The sequence below is a fragment of the Scophthalmus maximus genome, chromosome 1, assembly GCF_022379125.1.
Source record: "Scophthalmus maximus strain ysfricsl-2021 chromosome 1, ASM2237912v1, whole genome shotgun sequence".
NCBI lineage: Eukaryota > Metazoa > Chordata > Actinopteri > Pleuronectiformes > Scophthalmidae > Scophthalmus > Scophthalmus maximus.
In genome coordinates this window covers 6,933,605-6,958,347 of record NC_061515.1, presented here as the reverse complement: position 1 = coordinate 6,958,347, position 24,743 = coordinate 6,933,605, and the positions used below count along the sequence as shown (strand labels likewise).

The following is a 24,743-nucleotide window of genomic DNA, read 5'->3' as shown; positions in this document are numbered from 1 at the left end:
CAGATCTTGCCACTTTAACATTATCAAAGGTGGCAGGCAATCACTTTGCCTTTATTTCCTTCTGTTCTCTCCTGTTCTCAAGTTCTCCGAGTCCGGCAAGTATCAAAAGCCTTTTTCTCAGACTAACTATGTCAAAATCACAAAAAGCACCGGTTCTTGTATATATATATATATATATATATATATATATATATATATATATATATATATTTACCCCCTTTCTCATTTCCTCTCCAGAAAGCTCACTTCAGGGCAATCTCTACACACCGCCCTAATCAGACGCTGCCTTTATTTATTTAGCCTTTCCTCTGTTGTGCCCCATTCCTCCACCCTCCACCTAAGTGCCCCGCAGGGGACCGACTGGAAGCGGGGATCATATTTTTTCGGAGCAAATCGTTTTGATTTTGAGATTCATCGAACTTTTTTTTTTTTTTTTTACCCCTACCTCATGCAGAAAACCCATCAGAGTGCGCTGCAGGTACAGCAGAAGGCGGAGGCCTTACTCCAGGCCAACCACTACGACATGGACATGATCAGAGACTGTGCAGAAAAGGTAGGGCTCTGTCCCAATTGTACACGCCGCTAAAGGAAAAAAACTGGGATGTCGATGTGAGCCGTGCAGTTGTGGTTGTCGTCGTTGTTTTTAAAGCTGCGAGTGGCAAAGTGACTGGTTCTGTTTGATTCCGAAGGTGGCAGACCACTGGCAGCAGCTGATGCTGAAGATGGAGGATCGACTCAAACTGGTCAATGCCTCTGTGGCCTTTTACAAGACCTCTGAACAGGTATTTGTGACTTTCAGTTTTAGGGTTAGGGGCAGAATTGGGTATATTCTAGGGTTGGGGTATACGGTAGTTGTGATGGTCAAGATTACGGGAATACATTTTGTCAATGAGTGTCCTTACAACTATAGAAAGACATGTTCTGTGAGTATACGTGTGTGTGTGTGTGTGTGTCTTTTTGTGAGAGTGAGGGTACGAGTGCCACTGACTCTAACATGTGTTAGATAATCTTGAGTTTGAGCAAAAAAAAAAAAAATCCTGAAATTACTTATGGGCTTCACGCTCCCCCCTTTCGAATACAAGTGGACCTGGCGCACGGCATCGTCCCACTGTAGTTTAATGTGGCGTGTTATCGGTGTCTCAGGTGTGCAGTGTGCTGGAAAGCCTGGAGCAGGAGTACAAGCGAGAAGAAGACTGGTGCGGCGGCGCTGATAAACTGGGCCCAAACAGTGAGTCGGACCATGTCACGCCCATGATCAGCAAACACCTGGAGCAGAAGGAGGCCTTCCTCAAGGTGAGACACATCATTTATTTAATACTGCGTCTCCCCGAGTGATGATAAACTGCTGACAGTGTAAATGACATCTGTTTTCTCACCCTCCGTACGTGCAGGCGTGCACGTTAGCCAGGCGCAACGCCGATGTCTTCTTGAAGTACCTGCACAGAAACAGTGTCAACATGCCCGGCATGTTGTCCCACGTCAAGGCTCCAGAGACTCAGGTTAAGAGTAAGTAGACGACTCAATCGTCACCTTCATCCATTTCTGCATCTTATCATTACATAGGATGTTGATTTGCTTATTTAACTTTTTTTCTAATCCACAGTTTCCCTAATTTGTTCACAGAATTGCGTCTTCGGTATCTTCCTGTATAATGCTGATACACTGTGATAAACATGCTGAAAGTATTACTTTTGTGTGTGTGTGTGTGTGTGTCCATGTGTTGTTTCGTCAGATATCCTGAATGAGTTGCTGCAGAGAGAGAACAGAGTGCTCCACTTCTGGACCATGAGGAAGCGGCGGCTGGACCAGTGCCAGCAATATGTGGTGTTCGAGCGCAGCGCCAAGCAGGTGCGCGCCCGAGTGCTGTGTGTGCTTTTTGTCGATGCTTTTGGATCCTGTTTCGGACCGGGACTCGATCAGCAAGTTGACCCATCTTGGCTTGTCTCTGTTTTTTAAATAAAACATGAGGCCTGCGTTTTTCTAAGTAATGATACATGTCAAATGTACTGGAAGTGATGTGAGCTGGCAGACATTCACGGCGATGGGCAGTCTTGACGGCGGCTATCATTATGTGGCAATGTAAACTCAAACACTAACCTTTATTACAGAGCGTCGGCTGAACATGTGTCTCCCGACCGCTCAGTCTGCCCCAGGGGGGTCAGTGCTGAAGGTTTCAACCTCTGGGGGTTCTGACTGTCACGGTCTGTCTGTGTTTTAGAAGAGCAAAGGATCTGAGCTACAGGGAGATGAGAGGACACTCAAGCTTCTTTTTTTTTTTACTAGGCCTAAGAGGCAGTTTAAATAAAGGACACATGGCTCCCCCTTGTGGTGATTGGCTGGCACCGGGGTGGGACACAGCAATGCTTAACTAATGACATCATAGGCATGGACATGGCTTTTTTAGGGGGGTTATATCTGAAGGGCCCGAATGATTTCAGTACAAAATGAGTAGAAGCTTTGGATATTAAATCCTAGGAAATGTATATTGAAGTGAAAAGAGCTGGTAACACTTTCTATCTGAGTGTTAAAATGATCGTACATAATTACTTTATCAAATTAAATATACATTAAAGGTCCCAGTCCTGATTTTCAAGAATATGACTGTAGGACATATATAAAGGGGTTTCTCAGAGGGAAACTGTCACATATCAAATCCAGATCAGTTCATAATTTAAGAAACGTTCTGCTGGATATAACAGTGGATGAGGGCGAGTTCAACATTGACTTTACCTTAACCGCGGTGCCAGGAGTTGCAAGTAGCGCGTGCCACGTCAACACATTTAGATAGTTGCAAGAGAGTCATGTCGCAATTGTGCAACTCAAAATCCCTGCAGTGTCCGATGTTCTCACTTGTGATTGGTGGTTTCCTCAGGCCCTGGAGTGGATCCATGACACTGGGGAGTTCTACCTGTCCACGCACACATCCACCGGCTCCAGCATTCACCACACGCAGGAGCTGCTGAAGGAGCACGAAGACTTCCAGATCACGGCAAAGGTGTGTGTGTGTGTGTGTGTGTGTGTGTGTGTGTGTGCGTGTGTGTGTGTGTGTGTGTGTGCGTGCGTTTGCTTATGGATCTATGGTCGTGCGCGTGTTACTGTGCCTGTTGGTCCGCCTGCTGTGTGTGTTCGCGCAGTCCTGCGCTCCGCTGTGAGGCCCGTTCCCTCGGCAGCGTATTGTCCTGACACCTCTTTGCTGTGTCACTGTTATTGTGTTAGAGAGAACAAGCCTTTGTGTTCATCAAGCAACACCCTGTATCCCAACTCTCTCTCTCCCTTTGTGCCCCTCTCTTATCTACCTTTTCCTCTACTGTCACTGCCTTCCTGTGGCCATCTCTCTCTCTCTCTCTCTCTCTCTCTCTCTCTCTCTCTCTCTCTCTCTCTCTCTCTCTCTCTCTCTCTCTCTCTCTCTCCCCCCTCACCAAATGTGTTTTTTTTTCTCTATTGACAGCAAACCAAAGAGAGGGTAAAGCTGTTGATCCAGCTGGCAGATGGGTTTTGTGACAAGGGCCACGCCCATGCCCTGGAGATAAAGAAATGGGTGTCCTCAGTGGACAAACGCTACAGGGACTTCTCTCTCCGCATGGACAAATACCGAACCTGCCTGGAATCGGCGCTGGGCATTTCTTCCGACTCCAACAAGGCTGTGAGTACTCACCACTGATACAAATCAAAGAAGAGCACACGGGTCAGGTCTATTCTTCCAAATTTGCTGTTGACAACATGTGTTCGTATGCTTTATATTGAATCCTCAGGTTGATATGGATACTGCATAGATGGAACTAGCAAAAGTTATAGGAATAAGGATTGAACTTTGGCCCCTTGTCTTTCTAGTGCAGGACTTAAGTAAAGTCATGTTTTTTGTAATGACTGTTTGTCATTACACAAACTTCCCTTGGCTTTAAGTTTTGTTGCCGCTCAAAGTATAGGAGCCTGCACCAGGTGGACGGATGTAGATAGAAACTGGAGACCTTCTGTTACCGCATGTTGTTATTTGAATAGCTCCCAACCGGCCACTTTAATGAGCTGGTGCTAAGAGAAATCAGATACATCACACGTCGGCGCGTTGACTGCTGAATACCACGCCTGTTATGCGCCACATAATAGCCACTGTCTCCTGTGTTTGCAGAGTAAAGGGCTCCAATTGGACATCATCCCGGCCAGCGCTCCAGGGTCAGAGGTCAAGTTGAGGGATGCTGCCCACGAACTCAACGAGGAGAAGAGGAAGTCGGCGCGAAGGAAAGAGTGAGTCCAGCGGACGTCTCCCTGGCACACTTAGCTCCCGATGAGCACCTGTCGACCAGCGTCACAGGTCCCCTACGCAGGCCTGGGAAAATGCCCTGGATGAATAATTCAACAATATTGTTTCACTCTGTTGACATTTTAAAGCTGCAGCCAGACTTTCAATACAAATTGCTAGGGCTAATGTGGTTTAATGTCAAATGACCCATCAAACACGAGCACATCATCGTGAAATCTGGACTCTTCAAATCCAATCAACCGCATAAACAAATGGAGATAGAATTTATATGCGCTTCCATCACAAACTCTGTGTTCCTGATGCTGTAAAGTATATCTGTGATGATCAGTTCAATAATGTACATTCATAAAAGAGGAATTGCATGAATAGCCTTTAAAATATGAATCATATGTGCACAATGCGTAATGCGTCCACATATAGCAACATTGCTTAACTCTATACCTAGAGAACATGTTATAGTCAAAACATTTGCTTTGAATGAATTTAGAGCAGCAAATTGATCTAAAAAATGCTTAAAGTGAAAACAGACAACGTAATATTGTGTTTGTGTTATATACAGTATATAATAATACATAGACACTTTTCTGCCACGTGGATTGTGGTGTTTAATCTCAACTAACTGCATGCAGACAGAATACAGTATTTTTTTTAGAAAACACTACATGAGCTGCAATAACTTATTTTAAGATGATGACGTTTGAATCGTTGTATACATCACATCATGCAGAGTAGTTACTAAAAGGGTAAAGAGAGTAAAACCAAAGAGAAAAGCCTAACTGGCTCTACATTCTCATCTTCAGATATCAAAAGGAGACCTTATATGAAGCTGAAAAGACTTATCACTGTTTTTTTTATATATATATGTATATATATATACATATATATACATATATATATTTGCATTCATCGCTGTCTTGTCTCACAATTTGTCCCATGCCTTTTTCAGATTTATAATGGCTGAGCTGATTCAAACGGAGAAAACCTACGTCAGAGACCTGCGGGAATGTATGGATGTAAGTCTTATACCGAACACACACAAGAAAGACACATTTATTTCCAAGAAAGTTATCAAATATTAAGTGAATTGACTGTTTTTGTTGCCTTTGCTGAGATTATTAAAAATTAGCTTTTATCTTCCATCCCTAAATTGTGTGAGGATTTTCCTTTGAAACTTGTTTAAGTTTGCTTTTTCAATTACTGACATTATATCTCTGTACTGTGTGTGTGTGTGTGTGTGTGTGTGTGTGTGTGTGTGTGTGTGTGTGTGTGTGTGTGTGTGTGTGTGTGTGTGTGTGTGTGTGTGTGTGTGTGTGTGTGTGTGTGTGTGTGTGTGTGTGTGTGTGTGTGTGTGTGTGTGTGTGTGCGTGTGTGTGTGCGCTCGTGTGCGCTTGTGTGCGCGCACACAGACGTACCTGTGGGAGATGACGAGCGGCGTGGAGGAAATTCCTCCTGGTATCGTCAACAAGGAGCACATCATCTTTGGGAACATGCAGGATCTCTACGAGTTTCATCACAAGTCAGTGGAGCAGTAACATTTTACACACACAGAGAGAGATTGACTACAATTTAAACATTTCAAGAAGTATTTTTTACCGGATTAGTGACAATACAATAGATTTGTTAATTTAGCGTCTAATTGTTCCTCCTGTGAATCTTTTTCTGCCTGCAAACAGCATCTTCCTGAAGGAGTTGGAGAAGTATGAGCAGCTTCCAGAGGATGTCGGCCATTGTTTTGTGACTTGGGTAAGAGATCTACAAGTTGTGACTTTTACAGTATATATATATATATCACTTCCTATTTGTGTTCCTGAGCTGTGCTTGCCAATGGGAACACTCAGCAACTACAAATTTGCACCAGCAATGTTTCAATGTGTTCTGATTCTGACCATATTAAGGTTAGATACCAAAACACATACAATAGGCCAATAGATAATTATAAGTTTTTTTTTTCTTTCTAAACAAGTCCAAAGTAGAAACGGAGACTCCTGACATACTGTGAGTAAAGCACTGATGCCGTTTCTTCTGCTCAGGCTGATAAGTTCCAGATGTATGTGAACTACTGTAAGAACAAGCCGGACTCCACTCAGCTCATCCTGGAACATGCTGGACCCTACTTTGACGTAAGTGACTACCAGTACTGCTTTATGTGGGATGTGATAATTAAGTCGTTTAAGTCATGAATATACATGTTTCTGTCTTTTGTTCCTTACAGGAAATCCAGCAAAGGCATCGTCTTGCCAACTCAATTTCTTCCTACCTGATCAAACCAGTCCAGAGAATCACTAAGTACCAGCTTCTCTTAAAGGTACAGGCCGCGGCGCTTACACAATGGATATGACTGGAATCTGGTCTAGCAATATTCAGTTTGTCCACGCAAGAGAAAATATATACATCGGAACTTAGCAGACCGGCCATTACCAAAATGACTACTGTCACTAAGAATGTGTCCTGCGCCTTTTTTTTTTTATTTCTGTTGTAGGAGTTGTTGACGTGCTGTGAGGAGGGAAAAGGCGAGATCAAGGATGGTCTGGAGGTGATGCTGAGTGTCCCCAAGAGAGCTAACGATGCTATGCACCTCTCTATGCTGGATGGTGGGTGTACACACACACTTACACACACACACACACACACATAAAAACACTCCCATACATGGAAAAATGTATGGGAGTATGTATGTATGTAACACACCTTTACACTTGCTCGCTGAGTTTGCCCTTGATGATGTTATTGATGCACTGCTCTCTTTGTATCTGTGAATGGACTCGCGTCCCTTTCAATTCTGCCGTTCGGCACCAATTACCCACCTCTGAGTCATAACATAATCCACTCACCTTCGCTCTGTTCGACACCCACAGACACGTTTTTCTGCTCCTCACTGGTCCGTTTCAGGTTTTGATGGGAACATTGACTCCCAGGGGGAGCTGATACTCCAGGAGTCCTTCCAGGTATGGGATCCCAAGACTCTCATTCGCAAGGGGCGTGAGCGACACCTCTTCCTGTTCGAAATGTCCCTGGTCTTCAGCAAAGAGGTCAAAGACTCCAACGGGCGCAGCAAATACCTCTTCAAGAGCAAGCTCTTTGTAAGTAACGCGCTCAGACTCAGACGTGTTTCTTTACTACAGAGGGAGACAGATGAGAAGACATGAACAATGACAGTTACTGGGGCTGGTCCGCTCATGGATCCATTACACTGAGGTTACCACCACAACCATGGCATGATTAATAGATTTGATTTTTGAGATATTTCTTGGTTTCGTATCAGTTCTTTGGACCCAACCTAGGATTGAGCCGGATCTGAAGGTCTGAACTTAAGACCCAGTTTTTGGTTCTGGATTGGTCCTTCGTAGTTGGCAGTTGGGTCGTCTGGAGGACCTCTGTGGCACGCACCATTTCTGTTTTATGTAAATTTGTAAATACGTTTTTCCTCCCCTTCAGACATCGGAGCTCGGGGTGACAGAGCATGTGGAGGGAGATGCGTGCAAGTTTGCCCTGTGGGTGGGCCGGACCCCGACCTCAGACAACAAGATCGTCCTCAAGGTATCGAGATTTTCATTTTATCGCTGCAGATAAATGGGGTTACCTTTCGGTCGCTGCGTTCAGGTTTGATGTCGCTTTTGCTTCATAAGGATCTTGGAGATCTTCTTCCAGCACTGTAGCACTGAATGTAGAATAGATTTCTTCTGCAGGAGGGGTCATGTTGTTCACACATAAAGAGGGAGTGTCACTCCATATCTGTAGTCCACCCCCACTATATCCTGCATAGTTCCCTCTGTTGAGCCAAAAAGAAAGTATACTCCCTGCAGGTGGCGGAGTGTTCTGTGTTCTGGTACATATTCACTCATCACTTTATAATAAATGTTAGCAGCTAGCCGCTGACGGGTCATAATCCAAACTCACAAGCAACTTGGTAGTTCGCAAATAGTGAGTCAGAAGCAGTGCTTTATTCAGGGTGTGTGTGTGTGTGTGTGTGTGTGTGTGTGTGTGTTTGTGTAGACACTGCATGTGTTTGATTTGAGACTGACAATAAGAGAAAGACCGAAAATGGTGCATCCCAGTATATGTGTCAGGATGTGTGAACGTTTGCCGTACAGCTCTTATTACGTAGCTGTTGATGACGGGCCCGATATCACACGCTGCCTGCAGCCTGCAGCCTTGGAGCCAAACCGGTTGCTAAGTGAAGGAGCAAGAGACGCGGATAGTCGTATGCTAAATACAGTGTTTACGCATCGGCTCAGTGACGCAAATGAACGCCAGGCTGACAACCAATGTCCGTAGAAGACTCTCTGCGGACACAAATAGTGGAGCTAAGGAGACACTGTCGTCATTCCACGTGGACGTCTGACTCGAGTACATGATTGCAGGGTTTTAAAGCACTCAAACACTGTTTGTCAAAAGTGACCTCATAGGTCAACAATTCATTCATTCAAGCCATGTGAACGGGGCAACTGCTTTCATCTGTCTTACCTGTTAACATCCCTTTTGAATGAATTATATGTATAAGTGTAATATTGAAAAATGAGGGGGGGGGGGGGGGGGGGGGGGCGCGTTTCAATTTAACGCTGACCCGATCACGTGCTGTGTCCAAGGCTTCGAGTATTGACAACAAGCAGGACTGGATCAAACACATTCGGGAGGTGATCCAGGAGCGAACTGTGCACCTGCGCGGAGCCCTGAAGGAGCCCATCCACATCCCCAAGGCCACCACAGCTAAACATAAAGGCAGACGGTAAGCCAACTCGCACTGTGAAACCTGAGCGTCTGTTAGTGTTGTTAATTGAGATCATGTTATTTCGTGTATTCAACAGATATTTGAAAGAAATACGGTACCTCGCAGTAGATTTTAAAAAGCAATTTCGATCCGTTTTCCCGCAGTGATCATTGAACTCCACAGATATGTGCAGCTGGAATGAAACATTGCAACCAAAAGCAGAAATTGTGACATTACAGAGCAAAAAAAACAACTAATTTGGTTTACTTTGTATATATTATTTCGGTCCTTGTGTCAATATTACATTTTTACGGATGTTTCTAATTTTTTTAACCATGCCTTTTGCTGCTGTATCGTGCACAATTTCCCCACAGTGTGACTCATAAAAGATTTTTTTTTTTTCTTATCTTATTAGAGCAATCCAACTTTAATTATTATTAACAATAATAAATACTAATGAAAATGACTGTAATGGTGTTGTCTTCCAGCAGGGATGGAGAGGAGCTGGACAGCCAGGGAGACGCCAGCAGCCAACCAGACACCATCTCTATTGCCTCGCGTACATCACAGAACACGCTGGACAGTGACAAGGTTGGATCACACACACACACACACACACACACACACACACACACACACGAGCACTCCAGGCATAGTAGTGCAAAAGGGGCAACTTCTGTGTATTTTTTTATTTTTTCCACGTGACGCTCGTCAGTTGGTTCAGTCCATGTGCGTCCACATCATGCGTCAGAAGCTGCAGCTTGGGTCGATGCAAGCAACTTTCTGCAAGTTGTTTCCTGTGAAACTGCTTTGTTTGTGTTAGGAGGAAGACACAGTCCATCTGATAGAGCTTTAACACTGTGTGCGTACGTGCGTGTGTGTGCGCGCGCGCGCGTGTGCCTGTGTGTGTATGTGTGTGTATGTGTGTGTGAGAGAGAGAGAACAGGGCCGTGGTTATATCTGGTAATGGCACCACAGAAGGCCTGTCCTCCTACGCTCAGTATGAGCAACTGTAAAGCTAACACAAACACAAACACACACACACACACACACACACACACACACAAACAGATGAGCACACATAAAAAAAAAAAAGCCTCTCTATACTTTTATGCCATACTAATTATAAACTGCAGCGGGGGATTCTAATAAGAAAATGACCTCGGTGTATTTTCTGTCGCTGTGTAGTCGACTCTCCTGCCCTGTAATCGATTCCATGCGACAGAAATCTGCATGAGCATCTGTGTCCAATCCACTTGTGCCAAAGACCGCCACAGACCCTATTTAATTGCTAATTAATTTTAGGACACGCTCGCATGCATAAACCATCGAAACACACACTAATACATGCAAATAGAAACTTTGCTTTTCATCCTCACTTGGTGAATGCCTTCCTCTGTATCTCCCCTGGCTGTGAGGACTCTTATTCAAGAGGCAATGACAGTGGTGTGTCTGTGTTGCTGTGTGTGTGTGTGTGTGTGTGTGTGTGTGTGTGTGTGTGTGTGTGTGTGTGTGTGTGTGTGTGTGTGTGTGTGTGTGTGTGTGTGTCTGTATGGTCCTGTGTGTGCCTATGCCTTGACTTGTGTGTCAGCAGCTTCAGCCTCCCACGCTCTCTTCTCAGAGGATGCTCGTCTGTATGCCAGGCAGGAGGGCACGGTTTTGGGTCCCCGCAGCAATCGATCTTACACTTTGCTGCAAGCAATTGAAAGAGTCAGGCGGTTTTGTGTTTTTCCCTCTTAATTTCCCAGTGCATTATTTTGTTGTTGTTGTTGTTCTTGCCAAATGGACACTAGTGAGCCAAATTGTGGAAGCGTTTGTTTAAAGACAAGGATGGATTAACTGCACCTCTCCGGGAGAGAGACTCTCAACGGGGAATCGTTGAAGCCTCAATAGTCTGATTGTAAGCTCCCACAGAGGAGTGTTGTTGAGCGTTCCAGTGGATGGCAGCGACTCGACTTCTACAAGCTTTGGGTTGTTCGTGCGGATCAGGATTTTAATTGCGTGGGACTGTTTCACCAGGAGGAATACTCAAATTTATACCCACCAAAAAAAATTCAAAGCATTTTCACCATTTTCCAGACAACTGCTGTTTCACCAGTGAGCGTCTTCTCCTAGTGATCTAGGACACCTTTTTGAAATCAGGCCGTTCTGTCGAGTTGTCAAGCTCTTTTTTCTTGCAATGAGGGAGTGGAAAAAACTGCAGAGGCTGGAGGACAGGAGCTCCAATCCCATTTCTCAGCTCCTCAGCTCTCTGGCTTTACCACACTACCAAAGGGTATGTTGCGAATATGTGCTTTGCATTATTTGAGAAAGAAAAAAACTGCATTTTGACGTTTGCATCTTTGAAAATTATGAATGAAATGTATTTCATTAATGCAAAGATAAGGAACATGCAACACTTTGAGAAATTCCTACAGTATAAATAAGGAGCACCTCCAGTTTAAGCAGTAGTAAAGCTCAGAACAAATTAAATATATGAATGTTATTATTGACTGTATGACTAATAGTATAGTTAGACTTGCTAAGTATAAAACTTAACAATAACGTAAATCACGGTTAATATATAGTGAATGTTCACATACTGATTCAAATTATTAAGGTTTTCTTTTACACAATTATTTGATAGTAACTACATGAACTGGAAATACTTGTTTTTGATAAATATAAAATTGTACCAGTTGCAAACTGCCGACGACTACCGAAGATCGGAGGACCCAGAAATTGAACTATGACTTGCGCTTTGAATAACAGATGTAAAAAAAAAAAGAGAGGAGAAGCTACACAATCAGTTTCAATTTGCAGTTATTCTTTTGCAACAAGGCCAAGTGATTTCAACTATGTCACAGTCTATCAGAAGGCGTATGGTTGTCAATTAAATATTAGTCAGAAGAATCTTTGCACCCTCTGGTGTCCTGACTCTGTATAACTCGCACACCTTCCTCTGTGCGCGCACAGCGCTGCTCTTTGTGCGACGGAAGCCTCAGCGGCGACACGCAGCTGGGCTCTCAATGAGCGCTGAAACAGAAATGCCTCAGTGATCCAGTGAGCACAGTGACTAATTCCAACCTCTGATGATCTGTCGGATCGTCGGCGTGACGTTTTTTGTTCTGCCGCGCTGGAATGAGTCACTAATCATCAGTGCATGTACACTCTCATTGTACAGTACTGCGTGAGTTCCCGCGCTGTCAGCGAAGGGTGTTGCCTTTTTGTTTCCGAGAGCCCCTTGGGGTCCCTTGAGCAATGTCAGAATGAATTTTACTGAATGATCGTTCTTGTTGGCATTAGCCAAAGTGATGTATCTTGACCCTTTGGGGGGTTTTTTTGGTGTTTCGAGCAAATGCAGGAGAAAGTAATTTATGCCTGGCTTTCAAATTTACGGCCGATAGTGCAGGTCAGAGAGATACAACGCCGGTTTGACCTGCAGGCTGGTTATCAGCACTGACTGGGTGAGATGCATATGAACAGTAGCTATTATAGGTCTCTTATATTTAGTGTAGTGTTAAGTAGTTCACTGGCTGCACATGTACCAATGGCTGGAGAGGCTGTTCTCTTGGACAGCTGAGCTTTTGCAGTCGGTTTATGGACAAACTGATCACCGTTCATCACACACACACACACACACACACACACACAGTAACAGTTTCACATTATTTTGTTTCTTGGATATGATTTATCATCCCATGCTTTATGCAAACGTGAGAACAGTACGGATACAATGAACAAATTTCAACATTTTGCGTACAGCAAGTTTGTTTTTTTTACAGATTTCTCTTTCTGTCCTCCTTCCACTTCAGCTGTCCGGCGGCTGTGAGTTGACAGTGGTGATCCACGACTTCGTCGCCAGCAATGGCGGCTCCGGTGGCGAGCTGACGGTGCGCAGAGGGCAGACCGTGGAGGTTCTGGAGCGGCTCCACGACCGGCCCGACTGGTGCCTGGTGCGGACCACTGACCGCTCCCCGGCCCAGGAGGGCATCGTACCCTGCGCCATGCTCTGTATCGCTCACTCCAGGTCCTCCATGGAGATGGAGGGGCTCTTCAACCACAAAGGTAGGAGCAGAATGTCTCATTTTTCCGTCAATGGGAGTTATTTTTCTCATGCTCGGGCACATCTGAACATTTCAGAACAATGGGAGAAGATACTTGGATGTGTTTCCATGTTTGGAAACAGCAGAGGTGGCCTCCTGAATCTTCTTATCTCACCAAACCGCCATCCATCACGCTTAAAGAAAGTAAATAGGACACGTTTCTTGCTTGCAAACAGCACTGGCGACCTGTGGAACCTCCTTTTCTCATTAGACAGCTGCTTGGGGAAGCATGTACATGTATTCCTAGGTGTTGCTATGCAACTGTGGAAAGTCCGCTGGAAGCACAGCTCTCTTTTAATTATCTCAAAATGATTTCAAGCTTTGGATTCCCAGCACTTTTAACATCCAAAGATCTAATTATTGTCAGAGACCCTCACTTTGTCTTGTACATGCAGCAGCCTGTCCCTTCACTGTGATAAACATAAACATTCAACTATCTGATCGGGGGTGCGACCCTGGAGGACATGATTTCAGAATCTGCAACTGTTTCAAACACAAAGGTTCTTCTACAGACAAGTCGGTAACGTGGATCGCAAGGTATCCCCCCCCCCCCAAATCACATCAGAGTCATAATTATGACCACAACAGACTAACGCTAGAATATTACACACGTGGCGCATGTATTAGAAAATATATACACTCAGTTGGCAGTTTATTAGGAACAGCTTCGTGAGATTTATAATGTTCGGTTTTTGGCTGAAACTGTGTTAAAGAGGTGTTGAGAGAGTTATAGATATTGTAATTATTATATTTGCCTAGATTGTACCAAAACTTGACAGTGGTCTATACCGTGCTAACGTACTAAAACAAAGAATAAGTAAATCTAACAATAGAAGTGAGAGGAAACGGCTCTGTACACTGACCTGACCCCGGCTGGTTGGTCGGTTGGTGCTGCGAGCCGCCGTCATCGTGTCTTGACGGAAGGTGCCGCTTGTGCTCTTGCCTCTTTAACCTGGAAGAGTGGGTGAGAGAGCTGCTTGTTTCTATGGTAATATTGCATATAAATGTTATCGCCGGCAGCCTCTTCATAATCGGTACGATGAAAGTTATAGAAAATTATAGGATGCCTGGACTGCACACACACAGGAACTCACAACTTTGGAATTAGCTGAATGATTTACCGCAGTTGTACAGAACAGGAAAAAAAGGTACAATTTCCCAAATTATATATATATATATGTATATATATATATATATATATTTTTTTTTTTTTTGCTTTAACCCTTCAGCTTCGCAGTTTGTCATCTCTGTCATCTTACAGAGGCTCTTGTTTCTATCTGTCTTTCCGTGGTCCCTCTGCCGTCCATAACCAACTCTCACTGTGTGTGTGCCTGTGTGTGTGTGTGTGTGTGTGTGTGTGTGTGTGTGCGCGTGTGCGTGTGTGTGCCTGCGCGTGCGTGTGTGTGTGTGGGGCCAGGGAGAGTGATTAAAAGGAACCTCTCACTGCAGGGGTTGCTGTGGTAGAAAAGAAAAAAAAAGAGGAGCAGGAAGACAAGGATGAAGAAAAATGTCTTTGTTAATGTCAGCCTTTGGTTGTTTACTGACCAACCGTATAGGCCACTTTGTCCAAAGTTGTGGGGGGGTGACGATTTCGCGGATTGGATTAGTTGTCCAGGAAAATCCCTTTGCCCTGCTGTGTTTCGAGGAATAATTACCTAGATTCATTTACAGGTTCTATGTTTTCACTGCGATTTCTGAAATTCCCCTGTTTACCAAATCAGTGCAAAACATGCAGGTTTACTCCGAGGGCCTCTCAGATTTGAAATGAATCCAAAGGTCCACACAAAATAACAGTGTTATTTATTAAAAAAAAAGGAATAGGAATAAGGAGCAGAGTAAGTACAGGCCAGTGTGTGTGTGTGTGTGTGTGTGTGTGTGTGTGTGTGTGTGTGTGTGTGTGTGTGTGTGTGTGTGTGTGTGTGTGTGTGTGTGTGTGTGTGTGTGTGTGTGTGTGTGTGTGTGTGTGTGTGTGTGTGTGTGTGTGTGTGTGTGTGTGTGTGTGTGTGTGTGTGTGTGTGCGTGTAGTTACAGGAAAGAGAGTGTGTTTTAGAGGCCAGGGAGACACACACACACACACACACACACACACAGACACTCACGGTAAAACAGGGGGATCTTTGTGCTTCTTGCCTAAACTGCCTGATGTGCACAGAGACATTATCAGACCAACTGAAGATGTTGGAAAACAGGGTGAAAGTGTTGAATATATTTGTAGTAATTGTCACTAAGCTCCCACCGGAGATTCTGAGTTCTGCAGAAAACTGAATATGTCACCGATTTTTTTTTTTTTCTTCCACTGAGCCATTTGCTTGTTCTCCTCTATCGGATTTCTTTCATCACCGCGTATATATTTGTTCCACGCATGCGGCACAACTTGTGTGCATCCTAATGCCTTTGAAAATGTGCAACCTCCCACGCAAACTGAGTGGGCGCCTCTACAAAGGGTAATACGGTATGTGTGCTGCACGATTCCAGGCGTCCCTGTGGAACAGCGGAGGCTCAGTGGAGGCTTGCCCAATATCCTCACAGCAGCCCACTCATGAGGGAGGGAGGGAGGGAGGGAAGGAGATACAAAGAGAGAGAGAGCGAGAGAGAGAGAAAGAGACAGAAAACATCCTGCTCTAATGCTGCATGTTGCATTTGACTTTTTCTCTTTCCGCCACATGGGACTTCACACCTTCTCTGCCTGGAATCTCAGCGACGTGGTTAACTGCAGAATCATTCCTACGTTGGACTCCAATTGAATTCGGGAGTGCTTTTGGTCGTGGCACTGGGATTTGAAGTCAGTCGGCGAGCCTGCAGGAGATGAGGTGTGAGGGAATATTGTAAGGCCAAAATTCCAGAGGCTTAATATTTGACCAACATGGCCCGTGGAATTGAGTCCTTGGTGTCTTTAAACCCTTTTTGCTCCATGGACTCAGCGCCGGGAGCGCACTCTGACAACTGCAAATTCTGGCTGCTGGATCTGGGTAGGTGCCTCGATCGTGAGCGACACGTGAGTGACGACATAACGTGTAGGACGCAATACATTTTGCGTCTCGGCTCGTGCAAAGAAACAGTGTTTCTATATGTCAGGATGAGTTTTTTTCTTGATGAAGAAGAATATTGTTCTCTGTCTTTGTTATTCTCTATTAGGGTTTTTATATGGAGTTGGGAAACAGTTTTTTATTCATAGCTTTCACGCCAAATGGTGGAAAAAGATTGGTTGAACACGATGACTTAACATTAGTCCGCTGCGAGGTTGATAAACTACGGGGATAAAATCCAAGTAAGGTTTAGCTTGACTAGCTTTAACTATTATTGTGCAGGGAATTTCTTTTTTTTTTTACGATTCTCCAATTTTTTGGATAGCATGTCCCTGAGTGTTTTAGATTCCACAGGAGATCATTTCAGATGGATTTAACGCAGAGGGAATTCACTGATCAAGTGTGGATTACGCTGCAGCATTATGTACCGTAAAAAGTAATTTGGCGAATGTACCATTAAGTGATGAGATATTAAAACTGATGCAATCACATTGACAAGATTAAATCTTTGTGCTTTATCTGTACGACGGGTCTGGCTGGGGCACCACAGATGGGGTGTCATTGTGTAATAGCCCACTGAGAATAGGAAATAAAGAGGTCCAACACAAAAGCACAGAGCGCATGTGGTTGCGTTCTTTTTAAAGTTTGCCTGCCTTATGTGTATTAAAAAAAACCACCAAAATATCAGACTATATTATCAGACTTTAACATTCTGAAAATCCGCCAGAATGTGTAGCGGGTGGTCTCGAAATGCTGCCTCTCCCATCCCATCGCCGCGCCCTCCCTAACTATGGCTGTCGGTGGCAAGAATTTTCCAGCGCTGTCCACATCTTAACAGACCAGCCAGCCAAACCCCCTGGAGCTTCCCCGCGCCTTGAAAGCATGTCTCCATCCACATCAACTGATGTTTGTGTGTGTCCGTGTGTGATTGTATCACTTCTCCTGGGGGGATAAGACCACACGAAACGATGCTCCCTTCTGGTGACACCTCTGGAATCCCCGGCATGCCTCTGCGCTGCGTCTTTTGGGACCACTCCAGTTGTACAGCAGGCAGCTGGGGGGGGGGGGGGGGGGACACTGGCAAGCCTGTCACTGATTTGACAGTTTAATATTGAAAAAACTAAACCGTGACCTATTTCTGTTGACTGGAATGCAATCATCATATTGAAAACAACGATTACGTGAGGCGGACAACCTCCTCGCTTGCTTCAGCCCTGCAAACAACGTAGGCACCGCCCATTTTTTGTTCCCCACGCGTGAGAGACTGACCAGCTGTTCCTGAGGCGTCTCCCCTATGAAAGACACCCTGCAGGGCAAAGGCCAAAGGTCATGCCCTCTGTGGGCGGATGTGTGTCTCAAGGGGTTATTTTCCAGCGAGGAGGAATGTGTCGAGGCTCCTGACCCCGTGTTTCACCCATTGACACCCTTGTTAGCACGACCTCTTCCGTCTAACACGAGAGCACTAAATACTTGTCCGACTGTCAACGTGTGAAGATCGCAGTCAAGTCGCATTGAGGGACAGGAGGTGGATTTTCATTCGTACCACATTAACCAAAGGTTCAGTTATTACTGGAGTTATATATCACATTTGAATGAATCGCATTTCTGAAACGACATTTGAACAGGATTAGACTAATCAGTCCGCTGAATTTGCCCGGCTGCCTGCGATGTAACAGCTGAGGTGTACCTGCTAACAGCATGTGCACATGCGTCAGGTTGCGACCCCAGCGTGTCTGCAGGAAGCACGGTCGGCTTGCTCCACATGAGAAGTCCTGACTTCTGCGTTGGAAGACCTTGGAGTTACATTATGTCGGTGGGTAGGCGTGCGCCGCAGGTCCTGAGGGTCATGTGTCAATAATACAAATAACAGAATGGCTTCTGGTTTACATTAGAATGGTAAAGTGTCCATTTACTGCTATTTTCCCAGGCTAATGAAGATTTTAAAACCCCATTAATGCAAAGGCAACTTTTCCCTTTCTCCCTTAAAACGTACTGAGCAGTATACAGAAGAAACTCGGGGTGAGGTTTTGATAGTCCTCGGGGGCCAACGGTAATAAATGCAAAGGAATTCTGAGTCATCAGAATTACAGCCGCAAATAGGCTCCGTGATTCGTATCCATGACTAAAACATTCCAGGGCAGGATCGTAACAAAAGTGTTCCGACTCTTGTTTTCATTTAGTTCTGCAGGGGAGATGGACTAGAGGCAGGTAAATCAAGCAGCCACCCTAAGATATAATACGAAGCATTGAGATTGCGTGCATACAAAGCGATTATCTTCCATTAAGTTTCCCTGAGGCGAGACGGGACGACCCGCTCCACGCCTCCTGTCGCCTTTAAATAGGCCTTTTTTGGTGGAATTTATAGATCCCCTGAGCAGCACAAGCGCCTCCCCCCATCCCCTGGAAACGCCACCGCATCTGCCTGACTCTGCCTTGGTAAAAAAAAAAAGAAGCAACTTGTGGGAGGAAAACAACTTGTGGGATGTTCTGGCCTGCTCTGCCTCGACGTATCCACGGCATTGTTTTCGCCTGGCTCGTGGCCGAGGCGAATCTCGCACGAGGCAGGTGAACATTGCGGCATGACTGAGAGGTCGGGCCTCAGGTCGCGCTGTCGATGCTTTCAAATGGCCTGGGCTTTGTCGGAATGATCACGGCGTGAGGAGTTTGACGGCGTCTCAGGGCCCGATGTGGGAGATTCTCGTTATTCCGGGAACAGAGTCTTTTTTCTGCTCCCTTTGCATGCGGTTGTGCCAACACACATGCTTCATATCAGCCGTGCAGCAGTAAAAGTGAGTCTCCCAGAGGCTCGTTGGCTGACACGCACGTTCACCTGCGGATGCGTTCATTGGCCCAACAATGCGAGGGGCTTTGCGGGAGTGTCCAATGAGAGGGGGCAGAATTTTCCACACCTGCCATTGGTAAGAAGCCGTTCGGCTTCGTCGCGTGACCTAATCTTTAGCAGCTGCATCTCTTAAAACCACTTCATTAGGTAAATGATGGAGAGGCTGAATCCCTCGGACTTAAGTCGAGCTGCTGCACAGTTTCCCTAAATATGGATAGTGTTCTAATTATTCAGATATTACTTGTGGCATATTACAGATGCACTTGTTTTAGCAGTCGGGCCCTTTCTCTCTCCCTTCAAGTCATGTGCTGCTCAGCCACCAGAGGTAAGGGGACGCGCTCACGTCTTGCGTTGCCCTTTGTTGAGCCGTGAAGTCTTCCAGCAGGTTAGCGGTCTTGTTCGGGGAATGCTTCGGAGTATTAAACCTGGGGTCATGCCGCACCATGCCAGAGCACACGACCACATTCAACCCTCGCATGAGGCAGCAATGTAGACGATAGAAAAGAAAAATAATAAGTGCCTGCCAGGTCAGCGGATGAGAAAGAGGTCTACAGGCTAAAGGAAGGAAGGAGAGCGGCGGTGAACGAGCAGACAGGCGACGAGACACACGAGTGTATATGTGAAGTATTCAGACAAAAACCTCGAGCATCCCTTTGTCCCGTGCTGTTATCTCACTGCTCCATTCCTAGCGGAAGAAGAGCGTTCCTCCTACACATTCCCCGAGGAGCCACCGTCACTGTGAGGGCCCGCCTGCCCACCGCACGCAACACAAACGAAAAACGCTGGGAACAAAGAGATGCACACAAATCTTTATCATATACTGTCTCCTTTTCCCCAAACTTCTCCGACTATAGGGAAACTCACATTCAAGTTTTTGTATTGCAGGACCGTTTGCTGCTGACTATTTGACAATGTTAATCACATGGATTGGTTGTTATTTAGGGTTAGTTCTTGAATTAAACGATCTGTCTTTTGATTTTTAGTTCTGTTTTAATTTCCCTTACACTTATTGTTATTAATAATATTGTTATCAACCTCCTCTGTCCCTCCTCCACCTTTAGACACCTTGTCTGTATCCAGCAACGACGCCCTGCACCCGGGCTCCAGCCAAACCCTGGGCCATCACAGCTCGCCGGGGCCCAAGCGTCCGGGGAACACCCTGCGGAAGTGGCTGACCAGCCCCGTGCGGCGGCTCAGCTCCGGCAAGGCCGACGGCCACGTCAAGAAGCTCGCCCACAAGCACAAGAAGAATCGCGACGGCGCGAGGAAGAACATGGACGCAATTCCCGGCTCCCAGAAGGACTCCGACGACAGCGCCGCCACACCACAGGACGAGACACTGGAGGAGGTAGGAAACCGAAGTGGATAACCTCTGACCATGTCAGATTCTAGCTTCTGACCTTCCACCGATAACCATCGCTCCCTCGTTCTCTCTCTCGTCAGCGTCTGCGTAACGAGGGGCTGAGCAGTGGCACCCTGTCCAAGTCTTCCTCATCGGGCATGCAGAGCTGTGGCGAGGAGGAGGGAGAAGAGGGCGCCGACGCCGTCCCTCTACCTCCCCCGATGGCCATCCAGCAACACAGCCTGCTGCAGCCCGACTCCCAGGACGACAAGGTGGGCGGATGTTTGAACGCACACACAACTATACAGGGTGACAGACGATGGTGTGTAGAACACGTCATGTCCGTTCACCCGAGACAAATACTGTATGTGTCCTTCAGTCAAAACTTAGCCACAACCCAAATATGGCCGTTAAATGGAGGGAGGGTTGAGCAGGCGCACGAAATATATATTATCCTCACTGACAGATGCTTATTGAAGCTTAATTGAAATTGGATATGTAGACCAAAAGAATAAAAGAAAACATTAAGTCATTTTCTAAATGAAGGACTGATCTGAATTCCAGCAGCCAGGTTTTGTGTTTGCTGCATAAATGTCACTTTTCATCGACACAGAGAGCTTACAGTAGCACGGCTTAACTTTCCACTTTGGTGCTAATCATTTTTCTTTCTTTTTTTCCTCTTATTTTCTTGATGGTTGCATGTTCCTTCCTTCAGCATTATGTTGATTTCTGTTCTGCTTCTCTTCTTGCCCAGTTTCCCTATCTTTCCATGTAAAAAACACTTCATCGTCTCCACTCTTGGATCCTCCTTCATTTTTTTTGTTTGTGGCCTTGTTCTCATCTTTCTACCACCAACCAACGAGTGTAATTATACTTGTGTGTATACTCCATTCACATACCGAGGTGGACTAAATGGTTAATTGCCATTGAGTCCCGTTATGTACAGGGAATCCTGTTACACAGGCACAATCTCTCTCCAATGGAGTATTACGCAACATCGTTTGCTGTATAGAAGTTGTTTGACCAACCAGTCGCTCGTGTTTTTAAAGAGCAGTCCAATCCCAGATCTTGCCCTTCACCTAAACCCACCTCGTAACCTCTGTTTGGCTCCGACTCGGCCCCCGATTAACCCTTTTATTAGGGAGATCACACCCACCCGTCCTTAGTTGTGGAATATCGGGGTCCAAACTCGACACGGGTGAGCCTGATCACGTGCAAAGTAGCAGTCAGTGAACATGCATCACGACTGCGCGCATGCATGGCCGCACCACCACAGTTTTACACTGAATGTTTTATGCGTTGGCCGATAACCTTCGCCTTTCTCCTCCGTCTTCTCCCTCTTTCTTCGACAGTCTGCGTGTCGTCTCTCTGCTCGTCCCAGTAGCTCAGAGACGCCCAGCGCCGCTGAGCTGGTCAGCGCCATCGAAGAGCTGGTCAAGAGCAAGATGGTGAGATAGAAGTCGTCGGAGTACAAGCGAATGTGGCACATTTGCACACAGAACGATTCCAATTGGTGCATGTACACGCACACACACACACACACACACACACTTATTTGCTGGTGTTGTTGACAGAGAATGGCATCATGGCCTACTAGTCAGCTGTCAGGACTGTGACTCACTATGCCAGCTGTCCACTGTTCCAACAAATGGACATTGTACTCTGGCTGATGGCCCAAAAAACTCTTATGCCCACTGGCCCACACAGAGACACATACCAAAGTAAAGGCAGTACAGTTTTTCTCCGGGGTCATACAGACAACTAATGAAAGGAATGATACTGTGAATACAATCAGCTCTGCTTATCCCTTGTCGTTCTTCATCCTGTTTTCTTCTTCCTTCTCCCTCTCCTCGCCCCTGCCTCCCCCGTCTCCCTTTAGTCTCTGGAAGACCGTCCGAGCTCCCTGTCGGTAGAGCAGGGCGACAGCAGCTCTCCCTCCCTCAACCCGTCCGACAACTCCCTCCTCTCCTCCTCGTCACCCATCGATGAGCTGGACGAGCGCAAGTCTGGCTTCCTCAAGAGGAGACAGTGAGTTACGTTGGCCGTTTCTTGTTAGTGCTTTGGTAAACAAAAGCTGCTTGAGCTCCCGTCAGTTCATGTTGTTCGTCTTCATTTTGTGTGCTTATATGGAGCATTTCTGATGTTCGTCCACGGCGGAGCGTGACGCGTTTGTATTACACAGTGACAATTTCTGTTTTGTGTCTCTCAGTTATGCGCTCCTGGAGCTGGTGGAGACGGAACGAGACTATGTCAGGGACCTGGGATCAGTGGTGGAGGTAATAATGGAAATAAAGTGATGTCCATATCTGAATGGAATCTTTCAAATATTGTTTTGTTTTGTATTTTGTATTTTTTTTTTTTTTTTACAAAAAAGTCAACTCTCATCCCCTCAGGGCTACATGAGCAGGATGAAAGAGGAAGGAGTTCCAGATGACATGAGAGGAAAAGACAAGATTGTCTTCGGAAACATCCATCAGATCTACGACTGGCACAAAGAGTACGTGGACAGTCCTCTTCCAATAACTTGCCCCACAAATTCCACTGCAAATAAAAACTAGACGGAGCGCTCGGAGAGCGCATAACTCCGCCAAGGCCGACGCCCTATCTCGCCATGTTGACGAAAAAGTGACATTTAACGTGTGCTTCCTTTGGTCCCTCAATCCTGACCCCTCCACCAGGGCCGTGGAAATTGGTAGTAACTGCAGTTTTTGAGAAATTCTTCTGAAAGGCTGACAGACAAACAACAGCAATGAAAACCGTTTTACCTCCTTGGTGGAGGTAAAAAGGTTTTTAAAACTGTATCACCTGCGCAAGAATGAAAACAACGGTCAATGGCATGTTTGTCGGCAGGTGAAATCACGCGTTTCTTTTCTCTCTTTGGCCTGTTCACAGCTTCTTCCTGGGAGAACTAGAGAGGTGTCTGGAGGATCCTGACAGGCTGGCCCCTCTGTTCGTCAAACAGGTGAGAAAAACCTGTTCGCAATTGTTTCGCATTATCAAATACATCTAACTGAGCCGCGTGATATTTTCCAAGCTGTCTATATATATATATATATTTTTTTTTTTTCTCCTCTCACATTTGAAAAGCTACCTTTGTTTTCTGGCTTTGTTTCAACCACAGGAGCGGAGGCTACACATGTACATCGTGTACTGCCAGAACAAGCCTAAATCCGAGCACATTGTGTCAGAGTACATCGACACGTACTTTGAAGTGAGTTTGTTAAACCATTGTCCACCTACCTGAACCTACTGTGGACCGGCTTACGTTGTTATCCAGTATCCAGTTCCTGGCTGTGTGATGTTATTTCACTTGTGCTTTAATCAACATCCTTATAAGCCCATTGCCCTCATTGTACTGGTCAATAATTAGTGTTTCCTAGAAATGTATGTTTTCCTTTTCTTCCACCAGGACCTTAAGCAGCGATTGGGCCACAGACTGCAGATCACTGACCTGCTGATCAAACCTGTTCAGCGCATAATGAAGTACCAGCTGCTACTGAAGGTAAATCAATGAGAGGGTTTCTTACCTGGCGAACGCTATTCCAGCAAAGGACAGACGTTTCCCGCGCGCACCTTATCCATCGACACAATCGACATTTCCCCATTTACCTTTGAACTCTTTGTCGCAGGATCTTCACAAAGTTTCTAAGAAGGCTGGAGTGGACACGACAGAGCTGGAGGTATAAGACAAACTGCCCCCTAAGTGATGATATTCACAGATATACTCATATATACGCTATTGTGAAAACTTTTTTTTCCCTCAACTCTCATGCAAGAAATTTGTTTCTTTTTACTGTCATATTCTATTTTAGAAAGCTGTGGAGGTGATGTGTGTGGTCCCCAAGCGCTGCAATGACATGATGAATGTTGGGCGCCTTCAAGGCTTCGAGGTAATACTGCTCTTTATACTCTCACTACCCTGTGTGTGTGTGTGTGTGTGTGTGTGTGTGTGTGTGTGTGTCTGTGTGTGTGTGTGTGTGTGTGTGTGTGTCGGACATCTTAACTAAATTAAACAATGCAGTCATGTAAATTGTTTGTATATAGCAGAAATGAATTTCAAATTCATGTCAATCGCCACTAGGTGTCAGCGTGCCCTCATTTTATTTTATTTGTCATATACCCGTACTGTAAATACTAGCAGGTAGGTTATTGAACTCTCGACCTCCACGCCTGTTCTCTGACTCACTGCTCCACTTCTCTGTTAAGGGTAAAATTGTGGCTCAGGGCAGATTGATCCTCCAAGATACCTTCATGGTGTCAGACCAGGACGGGGGACTTCTGTCGAGGATGAAAGAGAGGAGAATCTTCCTGTTTGAACAAATAGTCATCTTCAGCGAGCCCCTTGACAAAAAGAAGGGCTTCTCTACTCCTGGCTACCTCTTCAAGAACAGCGTCAAGGTGAGTGCGGCTCAATGAAGCATCACAAAGCTCCGACTGGTGAGAATGTAAAACTGAAATAAGTCAAATTGCTATAGTTTGCAT

General features: G+C 45.6%; 1 protein-coding gene across 6 annotated transcripts in view; it reads left to right on the top strand.

Moving 5' to 3' along the window:
* triob (trio Rho guanine nucleotide exchange factor b) overlaps positions 1-24,743 on the top strand; it is a 95,400-nt gene that overhangs the window by 62,139 nt on the left and 8,518 nt on the right. For 4 of the 6 annotated variants that reach the window (XM_035629603.2, XM_047332812.1, XM_047332815.1 and 1 more), the window contains 31 exons: positions 455-553; positions 690-782; positions 1,144-1,293; positions 1,392-1,506; positions 1,733-1,848; positions 2,873-2,995; positions 3,449-3,643; positions 4,127-4,242; positions 5,205-5,271; positions 5,665-5,774; positions 5,932-6,001; positions 6,289-6,378; positions 6,471-6,563; positions 6,738-6,849; positions 7,148-7,338; positions 7,694-7,795; positions 8,845-8,984; positions 9,455-9,557; positions 12,761-13,013; positions 19,981-20,267; positions 20,363-20,533; positions 21,614-21,709; positions 22,141-22,289; positions 22,471-22,537; positions 22,655-22,758; positions 23,154-23,223; positions 23,383-23,472; positions 23,671-23,763; positions 23,891-23,941; positions 24,074-24,151; positions 24,468-24,659. In XM_035629603.2, the coding sequence (XP_035485496.2) occupies positions 455-553; positions 690-782; positions 1,144-1,293; positions 1,392-1,506; positions 1,733-1,848; positions 2,873-2,995; positions 3,449-3,643; positions 4,127-4,242; positions 5,205-5,271; positions 5,665-5,774; positions 5,932-6,001; positions 6,289-6,378; positions 6,471-6,563; positions 6,738-6,849; positions 7,148-7,338; positions 7,694-7,795; positions 8,845-8,984; positions 9,455-9,557; positions 12,761-13,013; positions 19,981-20,267; positions 20,363-20,533; positions 21,614-21,709; positions 22,141-22,289; positions 22,471-22,537; positions 22,655-22,758; positions 23,154-23,223; positions 23,383-23,472; positions 23,671-23,763; positions 23,891-23,941; positions 24,074-24,151; positions 24,468-24,659 (3,786 nt within the window). Of the gene's footprint in view, positions 1-454; positions 554-689; positions 783-1,143; positions 1,294-1,391; positions 1,507-1,732; positions 1,849-2,872; positions 2,996-3,448; positions 3,644-4,126; positions 4,243-5,204; positions 5,272-5,664; positions 5,775-5,931; positions 6,002-6,288; positions 6,379-6,470; positions 6,564-6,737; positions 6,850-7,147; positions 7,339-7,693; positions 7,796-8,844; positions 8,985-9,454; positions 9,558-12,760; positions 13,014-19,980; positions 20,268-20,362; positions 20,534-20,976; positions 21,593-21,613; positions 21,710-22,140; positions 22,290-22,470; positions 22,538-22,654; positions 22,759-23,153; positions 23,224-23,382; positions 23,473-23,670; positions 23,764-23,890; positions 23,942-24,073; positions 24,152-24,467; positions 24,660-24,743 lie in introns of those variants that run through there. The other 2 variants (XM_047332833.1, XM_047332831.1) reach the window with 2 other exon arrangements.